The sequence below is a fragment of the Drosophila kikkawai genome, chromosome 3R (genome assembly GCF_030179895.1).
Source record: "Drosophila kikkawai strain 14028-0561.14 chromosome 3R, DkikHiC1v2, whole genome shotgun sequence".
Taxonomy (NCBI): domain Eukaryota; kingdom Metazoa; phylum Arthropoda; class Insecta; order Diptera; family Drosophilidae; genus Drosophila; species Drosophila kikkawai.
The window spans coordinates 3326530-3340562 of record NC_091731.1 but is presented as its reverse complement, the minus strand read 5'-3'; the positions used below and the strand labels follow the sequence as shown (position 1 = coordinate 3340562).

General features: G+C 49.8%; 1 protein-coding gene and 1 long non-coding RNA gene across 3 annotated transcripts in view; one reads left to right on the top strand and one right to left on the bottom strand.

Moving 5' to 3' along the window:
* LOC138928932 (uncharacterized) overlaps window positions 1-14033 on the top strand; it is a 274995-nt gene that overhangs the window by 120259 nt on the left and 140703 nt on the right. The window lies entirely within an intron of this gene.
* On the bottom strand, window positions 2549-13214 carry LOC138928940 (uncharacterized). The gene is made up of 2 exons (XM_070287284.1): window positions 11847-13214; window positions 2549-4135 (listed from the first exon to the last, which is right to left on the bottom strand). The coding sequence occupies exons 1-2, from the start codon at window positions 12343-12345 to the stop codon at window positions 3510-3512; spliced, it is 1125 nt and encodes a 374-aa protein (XP_070143385.1). The 5' UTR covers window positions 12346-13214; the 3' UTR covers window positions 2549-3509.

Sequence of the window (14033 nt, the reverse complement as noted above, 5' to 3'; positions counted from 1 at the left end):
CTTCTCTCTCCAACTCATTTACATAGTTTATTTCCTGACTTGAATATTTTGTTATATCTCCATCTAGGATTTCCCCACAGACCTTATTTATCTCCGACTGCCTTTTCAGCAGGCTTCAAATCTTATCTTTATATTTTTCGGACAACCTTTTTTTTTTCTTTTTTTAATATATATATTAAAATTCTTCTTTTTTTTTTAACTTATAATTCTAATATGTATATAATAAAAGTGTGACTTATCTATTCGTCAGTAGTAGTCAGTTGTAGGCTTATTTTTAGATGCCGCCTATATCGTCGCTGCTGCTGTGGTCGCTGCCGCTGTAGTCGCTGCCGCTGTAGTCGCTGCCGCTGTTATCGCTGCCGCTGTAGTCACTGCCGCTGTAGTCACTGCCGCTGTAGTCGCTGCCGCCGTTGTTTCTTACGATGATTTTTGCTGCTTTAGTTGCTGCCGCCGTAGTTAGTTGAGCCGTCGTAGTACGTTGAGCACTGCCCCAATTTTTCCTTTATTTTCGTCGAGCACTGGGAGTTAGATTTTGGTATATATATATATATATATATATTTTAAGGAATTTCGACGGCTGGGGTAAGTCTCAGTCACGTCCAAGGTCCTCTTTATCAGAAAAAATTTATAAAGATGTGGGACAAAGTGTTTTGACGGACGGCAAACTGACATGAGATGGTAGTTGTCAGTTACCGGGATACGCAGCCAGGAAAATGGCCGATTCGGTCTCTCCAATAGAGCGAAATACTCGGCGGAGCGCGTTTTGGGTCGGGCCCATAGCAGACGCTATAAGGAGACCGAGAGGGGGTTCGATTATGGGGACCACCGCTTCCTAGGGCAGAGTTTATGGCCTAAAATCTAGGCATTTTTGGGAAAATATTCTACGTGGGTCATGGCCAACGTGAGTTGGGGTCGTCCCCTACGAGCTGGACTCGATTTGGACCCGAAATTATATCTAAAAGAGCTTTTCTGGAATTTATTTAATTTCCCTCATTTAAATTTCTCTGCGTTTATTTTTCTCAGTGTGGGCAGCGTACGGCCTCTCGGAAGTGTGGTCAGGAGTTATGCTCGCCACGAGAAAGCAAAAATATATTTAGATAAAATTTACTTTAATTTTTATAAGCAAAGTTTGGAGTTTCATTTCTCCCAGTGTAGGCGAAAACTCAGCCGTTCTCCGCAAAACGATGCCGGAAATTTCCCCTCACCGCAAACGAATGGCCATCACACAGCGCTAAATATCCGGAGAAATATTTAATTTAATTTGCCGGAATACATTTTCCGCGAAGATAAGGTCCACCCTTTTCGCCGGACTTTGACTTTGTAATAAAATATTTCCTTATTAAATTCCCAACTGATTTTACTACGAGGAGAAACGGCGAGGAGCGAAATATTTTAATTTATCAATTTCAGTGAAGTTTTAGCGAAAGTTGGGTCCACCCCTTTTTTCCTGCATGTCTCGTTTGACAACCAGTTGGCGTAGGTCAGGGCAATTAACTGGGCGACAGCGAGGGGAGTTTTAGTTTTAAATCGAAGTGTAAATATATACGAGTTTATTTAATTAAATTTTTAGTCTCCATTTTTATTTAATAGATTTTTTTGTTTCTCGTTTGTAATTTAAATAAAATCTTAATTTTTCATTATTTATCTGCACAAGTTTTTCTTTTCAGGGATTTGAGGTTAAGTTTTGGGGCGTTATTTCCTAGCCTACTCTAGTGAAAACCGCATCTTGGCCACCGAGAAATTTCTATTTACACATGTACTCGCTGGCCAGAATGCGGTTCTCCCGATGCACTCACCCGTCTCCGTTTTTTTCCGCACACACACACGTCTGTCGGTGGCTGCTGCTTCCGCCACGTCCTCGCCTTCTCCGTTTCCAAAAAAATGCCTCCTTGGCCGTCGAGAAAACTTCTCCGCACTCCACTGGCTGCCGTCACGGTCACTGGGCACTTCGAGCACCACCTCCTGGCTGGTCTCGGGTATAAAAGAAATTGTCACTGTCAATATTCACTTTTCTACACTCGTTGGTCGCAGAAAACTCCGTCGCGTGAAAACACTCCCGTTTGGCTTCGTTGAAAAAGAACTACGTCGACCGCTCGCACGTCTATCCGTTTTCGTCGCCTCCGCAAAAGTAAAATCAGCCATGCGGCTTTGCCAAATTTTCGGCCGCGCTGGTAACTTTCCATTGCTCTTGCATTTCGGTGCATCAGCTTCCCTCTCGCTCTGTCCCGTTGGCGCGTGCCAATTTTCGGGGGTTGCTTTGCGCTCGATCGTATGCTCGCTCTCCGTTTCTCTCATACGGCGCTAACTCCGTGGCCACTTGTTCGTGGTGAATAGCTCTCTCTCTGCTCTCCGCGTGTAGATGTGTGTGTGTGTGTGTGTGCGGGATCTAGAGATGTGAGAACGGGGAACCAAAGATAACTACAAACTCTTGTATATGCTTAACTTTTGTACAGCTTATAAATGACTATATTATGAATTGGCTGATTAAATACACATAGCTTATTTGATACAGAAATAGGAAAAAATGATTATATATAAAAAGCTTATATTTACAGAGTGAGAAGTGATTAAAGTATTATACAAAGTTATCTACAAAAACTTAGTTTACAAAGCGAGAACTATTTGGGGCGTTTGCCGGTTTGTTTTTGTTTTCGCTGCTCGCTGCGGCGGCTCTCCATGAGCGTTGACGGCAGTTGTTATTGCTGTCGGCTGCTGCTGTTGTCGCTGCCGGCTCCTGACCGCCGTTGTTGTTGGCTTTGAGAGCTGCTGATGCGCGCTGCCGCTGTCGCTGTTGATGACGTAGCTGCGGTTGTTGTTGCTGGCAACGGGCGCGTGCTATTGTTTTCGCTGGTCGCGCTGGCCGTTGCTATTGCCGCTGCTGTTGGCCGCTGTTCTGGCTGTTTGTTGTGGCCGGCGTTAATGACGTCACTGTTGATGACGTGGCGGCCGTCGTTGTTGTTGACTGCGAGAGCGAGCTGTTCTTGTGGCCGCTCCTCGGGCCGGTGTTGAGGCCGCTGGCCGCTGTTGCTGACGTCGCTGTTGATGACGTGGCCGTTGTTCTGGCCGGCGTTGTTGACGTCGTTGCCGGCGCGGATGGCCGGTGTTAAGGCTGTTGTTGTTGCCGTCGTTGCTGGCGCGGGTGGCCGGTGTTAGGGCTGTTGTTAATGCCGCCGCCAGTATTGGTGGGGAGTCAGACGACTCCTCACATCCTCCCCTTACTTCGGGGTCGCTGCGAGACGGTGATCAGGTTCGCCTTGCTGAAATGGACCCTGAACTCCACGGTGCCCGCGTAGAACAGGAACTTCCTGTTCACCCGCCTGTTCGCGGCCTCCTGCGGTTGAACTCGCTCGACCACCGAGCGTGGGATCCGTCCTCCCGGGATCCGGATACGCCAGTGTCGCGGCGGCAGGACCCAATCCTGATCGGCGGTGGGGTACTCCTCCTTCTCCTCGGCTGCGGAGGTGGTAGACGGACCCGTGATCGGCACCGGTGTGGGGCGGTTGCGCTGCTCAGCTCGCGCGAGGCGGGCCTTGGCGCGGCAGTCCTCGTCGTACTGCACCATCCAGTGATCGGGTGGTGCGTCGGGCAACGTCGGCCGCGTCGAAGTCCGACATGCTGCTGGCCCGCCGGTGTCTCGCTCGGATGGGAATCACATCGTCGTCCTCCTGGCTGCCGTCGTCGTCGGCTGTGCCCCCGTCGCTGCCCTTGCTGCGAGGGCCTGTGGCGACTACGTCGTTGCTGTCGCTGCTCCCGTCCGGTCGACCGTGGTGGTTCTCCTCGGGTGTCGGCGACCTCGGGGTCCCCACGGCCGACGCGAACACCACCCGGCGACGTGCGACTGGCACCCGGTTGGGCACCGCCGCGGCTGCGCCGGCGTGGCTGACTGCTCGATGGAGATCGGGCAGCGATCTACGGCCCGCTAGAATCTCGTCGGCGTACTCCATCGCCTCGCTGAATGCCTCCCAATCGATGTCCTCGGGCAGGACTCCCGCCTGGGGTCCGGTCTTCCCGGGGCTCGGCTCTCCCTCGGCTGGATATCCCAGCACCACGTCATCCGTGCGGGAGACTTCCACGGTGGCCGCGGCGGATGTTACCGCGCGCCACAAACGGCTCGGATTGTCCGACGCCATGGTTTCTGTAGAGGGAGAAAAACAAAGGTTTATTAGCTCGTGGTTGTGACTATTACTAACTAAGGTTTGAAGGAAAATTAGTAATTAGGGCAAAAGGTTCGCTGCGATGGCACTGGGAGCGTTGAGTTTCCACTAGGGAAAGTGGGACGTTGGGAAGGCGCACCCTCCAGCAAGTGGCCCCACTGACTCAATTATTGGCTCCTGTATCAGTGTTCCTAGGTGGCTCTCGCCTCGGCCCGATCGAGCGTCGCTCGTCGGCTTTATTTGAGCAAGTTTATTTGCTATTGTGCCGTCTTCATACGGACTTCCGGGGCTGCTGCTGCGTGGCTATCGCCGTGTGTTCTCCCGCCGTCCGCGGGTATCCTTGTCTGCTGGGTCTCTGCGGCTGCTGCGACTCCTCTGCTCACGAGTTTAGCGCTCCTCGATCGCTAAACTTGTTCCGTCGTCTGTGTGTCTTCTGCGTGGTCCAGTCGGCTGGGCACCAGATTCTGTGTTTCTGGCTCGTTGACTGCTTCCTTCAAGTCTCCAAGGGCTGCTGTTCGACGTTGCCGGCTGTGAAGATGCTGCAAGCGCACTATGGTGGGAGAAAAGAATTTGATTACTTTGTACGGGCCTTCATATTTGGGAGCGAGTTTGGCGGCAAAGTTATCCGCCACCTTGGATAAATGATGCTGCTTTACAAAGTCCAGTGATCCTATGGTTGGCCTCCATGAACGTCGTCTGAGATCATAATACTTGCGCTGTTCCAACGATGCCCGTTGCGTGTTCTCTCGAACCACCTTGAAAATATCCCGTAGCAATTCCGCCTTCGCTTCCGGTGAATGTGGCTCTTGACTTGGCCCTGGAGTCACTTCATCATACAAGGCTCCTGGGAGTCGTGGCTCTCGGCCTTGAACGATGAACGCCGGACTAAATCCGGTTGAGTCTGAGACGCTGCTATTTATCGCCAGGTTCAATTCGGGCAGGAGTTCGTCCCAAGTCGTCTGCTTGTCCTCGATATACTGGGCGACCATTGTTTTAATGGTTCGATTGGCCCTCAATGTCGGGTTCTGCTGCGGGGTGTATGGCGCTGTGTACTGGATCTCCATCCCTGCCTGCTTACAAAAGGATTTGAACGAACGACTCGTGATGTTCCTGCACAAATTAATAAATGGATATATTTTTTCTAGTAATCTTCTTAAGCAAATACGCTTTTCAGTTCCTTCTAGGCCATCACGTTACTTTCGGCCTATAGCTTTGGATATTTGTAAAACTAATTTCGAGGCACACGATCCTTTTCGCGTTTTATGTTCGCTTTACAACGACATGTACTCTCTGTTATATTTTGAAATGTCATTAGACTGTGTCCCATTGTCACAGACAAAAGTGCGAGGGACTCCGAAGTGATTTAAGATCCTCTCCCTAAAGGATTTTTCGAGATGTGCTGAGGTGGCTTTTCTAAGTGGGACCAGCTCGACCCACTTCGAGAACGCGTCGAAAAACACGAGCAACATTGTATTCCCACCTTTTGATCGCGGAAGAGGCCCAATAAAATCGGCGCAGACAGTATCGAATGGCTCACTCACCTGCCTGGTGAACATTTTCCCCGCTGGCTTGGCTTGACTTACTTTGAACCGCTGACAAGTGTCGCACCTGCGAACATACCTGGAAATATCGCGAAAGAGGCCCGGCCAGTAGTATCTCTGGGTGATCCGGGCGGTTGTCTTCCTGATTCCGAGGTGTCCTGCCGTGGGCTGGTCATGGCATTCCGCCAGTACTCGCTGCCGGTGTTCCTTGGCCACACACAGTTTCCATGGCACGGAGTCTTCGTCATCGGGTCGTGATCCGATGTGTCTATATAGCTGCTGGTTCTCGTACACGTAGTCCGGGTAATCCTCAGGCCTGTCCTGAACAAGCTTCACCATCCGCTGGTACCATGTACTCTCCGGCTTATCCTCCTGGATCATCTGCAGTACCTCCAAAGGCTGTCGAGAAAGTGCGTCAGCGACGACGTACTGGCTCCCGCGTCTATAGGTGACATCAAACTGGTACTGCTGGAGTTCTAGCGCCCAGCGCGCTACACGGCCGGTGGGATTCTCAATCGAGTTGAGCCACTTCAGAGCGAGGTGATCAGTTATCACTTCAAATCGGTATCCTTCCAAGTAACATCTGAGCTTCCTGATGGCCCATATGATAGCCAGACACTCCTTTTCCGTAGCGGAGTAGTTTTCCGAGCGATGAGGCGTCTGCTGGCGAAGGCGATGACTCGTTCTTCTCCCTGGATTGTCTGTGTTAGCACTGCTCCGAGGCCGATGTCGCTGGCATCCGTTTGTAACACGAACTTCTCGTTAAAATCCGGGCAGGCAAGAACCGGCGCCTCCGTCAGTTTGCTCTTCAGGTCTTCGAACGCATCCTGTTGCTCCTTCTCCCATTGCCACTTCTTGCCCTTCTTGAGCAGTAGAGACATGGGCTGCACGACGCTAGCAAAGTTTGGTACGAATCGCCGATACCAAGATGCGATACCCAAACATCTCCTAAGCTCCTTGCACGTGGTCGGTGGACTCAGTTGCCGTACTGCTGAGATCTTCTCGGGATCCGTATGTATTCCCTCCTCGCTAATAACATGTCCCAAGTATACCAGGCTGCGCTTAAAGAAGCTGCACTTCTTTGCGTTGAGGCGAAGGTTCGCCTTTCGTAGCCGTCGGAATACTTCCTGCAGATGCTGTACATGCTCTTCCAGAGTGCGTCCGATGATGATGATATCATCCAAGTACGCAAACGCGTTGGGCTCCATGTCCGGTCCTATGACGCTGTCGAGCGCCCGCTGGAATGTGGCTGGTGCTGAGTGGAGGCCAAACGGCATCACTTTCCAGTGGTACAGACCCCTCCCGGGGACTGTAAAGGCAGTGCATTCGCGGCTAGACTCGGCTACAGGGATTTGCCAATATCCGCTCTTCAGATCGAGCGGCGATATGTATTTGGCATGGCGCAGGCGTTCCAAGATGTGTGCTATCCTGGGTAGCGGGTATGCGTCTGGAATAGAATGAGCATTTAATTGCCGAAAATCCACGCAAAGTCGCATCTCTCCAGACTTCTTGCCCACGAGTACGATCGGGGCACTGTGGGGACTCCGTGAAGGCTCTATACAGTCGTTGCGCAGCAGCTCGTCGATCTGCTCATCAATAATCCTCTGCATCGCGGGATTCTTCGGAAAGTATCTCTGTTTGATGGGCTTGTCATCCCGCATCGTGGTCGTGTGCTCCGCGATATTCGACACTCCTGTCAATCCGTCGAATTTAGGCAATTCCTCCTGTAGAAACTGGTTCACCCATGGCGCCAAGTCTGCGTGCTCCGTGTTTTCGGTGATGACAGCTAGCGCGCCTCCAGCGTCAGATCTAGGCTCTGGGATGGCTGGTGAAGGGGCTCGCCTTTCCGCTACGGGTTCCACTGCTGGCTCCACTGGCCTGGTGGCTTGTCTTCGTCGAAACGGATTGTTTCGCACGGCGTTGTCATCACGAGGCCCTAAAGTGCTACTGGTCGGGGTATCTTGCGTCTCATGCTCTGTCTCGCTGTTGGCTGGCGTGGATTCTACGGCTTCGATGGGGTCTGTTGTTTTCGGAGTGAACGCGTTTGTCAAAACCGACGGCGTGGCTAAGTTATAGGTGGGGCTGGTTAACAAGAAAGGGCTCAGCTGCAGTGATGCGCGGCCGCATTGGATAATGGCAGATACGCCACAGAGGAAGTCCATGTCAAAACCGACGGCGTGGCTAAGTTATAGGTGGGGCTGGTTAACAAGAAAGGGCTCAGCTGCAGTGATGCGCGGCCGCATTGGATAATGGCAGATACGCCACAGAGGAAGTCCATGCCTAAGAGCACGTCTTCGATGATCGAAGGCAGAACTAGCAGAGGAAAAGTTACCCTACGTTGGTCCAGCTGGACTTTGGCGACTAGAGACGTTGTGATCTCTTTGCGGGAGCCTTCGGCCAGGCTGACGTGAGTGCGTACCGACCGTACGTTATGTGCTGTCCCTACGAGTTGAACCACTCGTTCACTCACAAAGCTCCTACTGGCTCCGGTATCTATAGTCGCGCTGAACTTCTGCCCCTCGATCTGCACCTGCGCGATGATCCGACTAGCCTGCACCTGTAATATCTCTCCTAATTCCGGGGATTCCTGAAGGCAGTATCCGTCCGCTCCCCGAGTGGGCGAAGACTCCTCTCGTTTCCCGGCTGTGTGCGTCTGCAACACTCGACTGTGCGTATTCCCCGACGCCCACAGTCCCAGCAGAAAAGGACTCTGGGGTTGCGGCACGTTGCCTGCTGATGGCCTTCTTGAACGCAATTCCTACAAGCAAACCTGAAATTAGTGATTGTTGACAGATTCCCTACTCGAGGACCCTGTGGGGGAACCGTAGCTGGGATGGATGGTCGCCCGGCTGTTCGCGAGAAATTTTGTTGACCTGCTGGTGGCTCGTACCCGCTCCTCCTTGGCGCGGGTTGTGGTTCGGCTACCATCCTGGCATGGCTTCCAGTGCCCCGGTCCCGGGTGACCTCGAAATTGGCCGCCAAACTGGTGAGTTGCTCCAATGTAGAAAAGTCGTGCCTCCTGGCGTACATCTGGTACTCCGGTTGGAGGTTCTCGTAGATGCGCTCCAACTCCTGTTCCGCGTTGTATCCCGCTCGGTGCATCAACAGTCTGATGTTGACGAGATATTGCTTGAACGTCTCCCCTCGACGCTGATCCCTAGTGCGGATCTCATCCTCGAGTCGCTGGAAATACCTCGGCGGCAAGAAGAAATCCAAAAACGCCTTTTTGAACTTCGTCCATGATTCTCCTAGCAGCTGGCTCGTCCGGAACCAGTGTTCGGCCGTGTCCGTCAAAAGACCAGGGATGGCCTGCGGCATCTTCTCCACGTCGACCTCGTAGGCGGTTGCCCGCTCCTCGAGATGCTGGATGAAGGTGATGGGATCCGTGGTGCCATCGAAAGTAATCCCCCAGTCCTTGAGTTTCTCCGACAGTGTGGCTGCTGACATCTCCGCCTTCTTTGGAAGAATCTCTCGCCTGGCCGGGAGGGTCTCCACGTCGGCGGTAGCTCTGCCCTCCAGGGCTGGTACTTGCAGTTGCACGGGACCCGGTGGGTGTGGGTGTGGACTCGGCGATCGCTGTTTCCTATCCGTTAGAGTGGCGTTGATTTCCGCCTCACATTCCTGTAGTCGTTCGGTGACTTCCAGCACGTGATCATCTCGATTGTTGAAAGCAGCCAGCCGGCTCCGCATTTCCTCCACGGTTCCGGTTGCTTCCAAGGAAAACTCCTTCAAAATCGCCTCCAATTCCCGCTTCCGCAGATACGAAATCCAACGTGCGCCCATAATGCTGTGAAATGGTTAGTCAAATGGCAAACAACGAGAAAAATTTCGATGGGTCGAGAGAAATATTTCAGGCGAGGGTCTGCGATGTTTGAGTTGATTAAACTTCAGTGAAATATTTGATTTTTATTTTCCACACAGAAAAAATCACTCAATGCCCACGTGCAACTAGGTTAAACTCGAATTCGATGTAAAACGGCGATTTAATTCGGCAGCTCTCCTCGACGGGGATTAAATTTATTCGACGACGCTGCAAGCTTGTAGAATTTCCACGACGATGAGTTAAATAATTCGACGGCGATGTAAATTTAATTCGACGGTGATTCAAAGTTTTATTCCACGATGCTTTTAAATTTTATTCGACGGTGATCGCGACTTGGTAAAATTGGTACGACGATGGCTTTTTATTTCCGTTGGAAAAATGCGACTGTCCGTGTTGACTCGACGACGGTTGAAAAGAGAAGAGACCCACCGATGCGTTGGCTGCTGGCTGTACTCGATCGCTGCTGGTGTGAGGGAGACGACGATGAGAGTGAAGGGTGAAAACAAAATCGCTGCGCTGTGGGGAATTTGTATTAGCTTTTCCCTGCCTCGTGCTTTTGAAATTCTCGCAACCTGACTTGGCTACCTAGAGGTCTTTTCGCTCTCTCTCTCTCTTTTCCCTTTTCTCTGCTCGTTTCGTTTTCTTGGCTCACGTGTGTTTCTTCACGTGTGGGTTTTTTCCTTAGTCACGTGATCTGATAACCTCTCGTTTTAGGTTATGATCTTTTCGCGGTTGGGATATAAACTTTTTCGCTGCGTGTGCCACGAGTTTATTAGAGTGGGTATACTTTTTGGTTAAGTTCTCCCGATTTTTGCCATGTGCCTCTCGAAAATTCAAAGTTTCTCGATTTTGAGGTTATATAGAATGCCCGGTATATATTCTTATCGATATATATATATATTCACGTAGTTTTCTGCCCTAGAAATTTCGGTGTCCCTCGACATCCGACTCTCCATACGTTCCGACTTAGAAAATTTTCTCTAAGTGGCGGAACCGAAAATTTTTCGAACTTGCCGTATCCGAATGGGTCTTTAGGCCATATTTTCGACGTCTAAAATTTGTAAACCCCATGTCCCTGCTCGGGCGCCATTGTGTAAGGAAGTTCGACGGCTGGGGTAAGTCTCAGTCACGTCCAAGGTCCTCTTTATCAGAAAAAATTTATAAAGATGTGGGACAAAGTGTTTTGACGGACGGCAAACTGACATGAGATGGTAGTTGTCAGTTACCGGGATACGCAGCCAGGAAAATGGCCGATTCGGTCTCTGCAATAGAGCGAAATACTCGGCGGAGCGCGTTTTGGGTCGGGCCCATAGCAGACGCTATAAGGAGACCGAGAGGGGGGTCGATTATGGGGACCACCGCTTCTAGGGCAGAGTTTATGGCCTAAAATCTAGGCATTTTTGGGAAAATATTCTACGTGGGTCATGGCCAACGTGAGTTGGGGTCGTCCCCTACGAGCTGGACTCGATGTGGACCCGAAATTATATCTAAAAGAGCTTTTCTGGAATTTATTTAATTTCCCTCATTTAAATTTCTCTGCGTTTATTTTTCTCAGTGTTGGCAGCGTACGGCCTCTCGGAAGTGTGGTCAGGAGTTATGCTCGCCACGAGAAAGCAAAAATATATTTAGATAAAATTTACTTTAATTTTTATAAGCAAAGTTTGGAGTTTCATTTCTCCCAGTGTAGGCGAAAACTCAGCCGTTCTCCGGAAAACGATGCCGGAAATTTCCCCTCACCGCAAACGCATGGCCATCACACAGCGCTTAATATCCGGAGAAATATTTAATTTAATTTGCCGGAATACATTTTCCGCGAAGATAAGGTCCACCCTTTTCGCCGGACTTTGACTTTGTAATAAAATATTTCCTTATTAAATTCCCAACTGATTTTACTACGAGGAGAAACGGCGAGGAGCGAAATATTTTAATTTATCAATTTCAGTGAAGTTTTAGCGAAAGTTGGGTCCACCCCTTTTTTCCTGCATGTCTCGTTTGACAACCAGTTGGCGTAGGTCAGGGCAATTAACTGGGCGACAGCGAGGGGAGTTTTAGTTTTAAATCGAAGTGTAAATATATACGAGTTTATTTAATTAAAATTTTAGTCTCCATTTTTATTTAATAGATTTTTTTGTTTCTCGTTTGTAATTTAAATAAAATCTTAATTTTTCATTATTTATTTGCACAAGTTTTTCTTTTCAGGGATTTGAGGTTAAGTTTTGGGGCGTTATTTCCTAGCCTACTCTAGTGAAAACCGCATCTTGGCCGAGGAGAAATTTCTATTTACACATGTACTCGCTGGCCAGAATGCGGTTCTCCCGATGCACTCACCCGTCACCGTTTTTTCCGCACACACACACGTCTGTCGGTGGCTGCTGCTTCCGCCACGTCCTCGCCTTCTCCGTTTCCAAAAAAAATGCCTCCTTGGCCGTCGAGAAAACTTCTCCGCACTCCACTGGCTGCCGTCACGGTCACTGGGCACTTCGAGCACCACCTCCTGGCTGGTCTCGGGTATAAAAGAAATTGTCACTGTCAATATACACTTTTCTACACTCGTTGGTCGCAGAAAACTCCGTCGCGTGAAAACACTCCCGTTTGGCTTCGTTGAAAAAGAACTACGTCGACCGCTCGCACGTCTATCCGTTTTCGTCGCCTCCGCAAAAGTAAAACCAGCCATGCGGCTTTGCCAAATTTTCGGCCGCGCTGGTAACTTTCCATTGCTCTTGCATTTCGGTGCATCAGCTTCCCTCTCGCTCTCTCCCGTTGGCGCGTGCCAATTTTCGGGGGTTGCTTTGCGCTCGATCGTATGCTCGCTCTCCGTTTCTCTCATACGGCGCTAACTCCGTGGCCACTTGTTCGTGGTGAATAGCTCTCTCTCTGCTCTCCGCGTGTAGACGTGTGTGTGTGTGTGTGTGCGGGATCTAGAGATGTGAGAACGGGGAACCAAAGATAACTACAAACTCTTGTATATGCTTAACTTTTGTACAGCTTATAAATGACTATATTATGAATTGGCTGATTAAATATACATAGCTTATTTGATACAGAAATAGGAAAAAATGATTATATATAAAAAGCTTATATTTACAGAGTGAGAAGTGATTAAAGTATTATACAAAGTTATCTACAAAAACTTAGTTTACAAAGCGAGAACTATTTGGGGCGTTTGCCGGTTTGTTTTTGTTTTCGCTGCTCGCTGCGGCGGCTCTCCATGAACGTTGACGGCAGTTGTTATTGCTGTCGGCTGCTGCTGTTGTCGCTGCCGGCTCCTGACCGCCGTTGTTGTTGGCTTTGAGAGCTGCTGATGCGCGCTGCCGCTGTCGCTGTTGATGACGTAGCTGCGGTTGTTGTTGCTGGCAACGGGCGCGAGCTATTGTTTTCGCTGGTCGCGCTGGCCGTTGCTATTGCCGCTGCTGTTGGCCGCTGTTCTGGCTGTTTGTTGTGGCCGGCGTTAATGACGTCACTGTTGATGACGTGGCGGCCGTCGTTGTTGTTGACTGCGAGAGCGAGCTGTTCTTGTGGCCGCTCCTCGGGCCGGTGTTGAGGCCGCTGGCCGCTGTTGCTGACGTCGCTGTTGATGACGTGGCCGTTGTTCTGGCCGGTGTTGTTGACGTCGTTGCCGGCGCGGATGGCCGGTGTTAAGGCTGTTGTTGTTGCCGTCGTTGCTGGCGCGGGTGGCCGGTGTTAGGGCTGTTGTTAATGCCGCCGCCAGTATTGGTGGGGAGTCAGACGACTCCTCACAATATATATATATTTTTTTTTTTTCTCAATCAAATTTTATATTTGATTTTAATGCACTTTTATATTTCTTCCTTTCAAGCATATTCACTACTGATGTTTTTTTTAAAAAACGCCTCAGTACGCCTAACCATATATTCAAATGGTATCACTGCTACCTTTAGCTATGTCAAGACTAAATGGTGCTTCATTTTAAAACATAAAAGACTCTTTCATTCATTCTCTGTTCCTTACCACGGGAGGGGGGAAACAACAGATATTTATTTTACAGCCTTAATATTTTAAGGTGCTGGTTTAAAATTCTGAACCTCTTACCACAGGGGGGAAAGTTGCAGAGCGGTCGAAGGACCAACATGAAAGAGCATCCAATTAAGAAGTCTTTATTTGCTGAGTTTTTGTAAGAAACTGACAACCATGAGAATGTACATTTTTGATCTTAGCTTTAGACCCACGCATCGGACAGTTCCCGATCGTGGAAAATACTCTAAGTGCGATAAGGGAGCACACAGTCACCCCGATAGCACATATCTTTAATAAACCCATACGGCTCGCAGGAGGTCATATTTCGGGTTCCTTGTATTTTACATAGTCCCAAGTGGCGGTTGTACTTATAGATAGACACAGTGCAGTGCACTGCTGCAGAGATTTAATACCTTACAGATGGATCTTATCAATATGCGTGTTCATGTGTGAACATTTACCATGCATCAATAATTATAAACATTGGTATTGTAGGGTAACTTTGCGGTCATTATAGAAGAATACGAAATAATATCGGGA

Excerpts from the sequence above, each read along its gene's own strand:
- LOC138928940 (XM_070287284.1), bottom strand. The coding sequence starts at position 12,345 with ATGAGAGAAACGGAGAGCGAGCATACGATCGAGCGCAAAGCAACCCCC. Across the intron at positions 4,136-11,846 it reads TGCGGAAAAAACGGTGACGG|AAACCATGGCGTCGGACAAT; the intron begins GTGAGTGCATCG and ends CTCCCTCTACAG.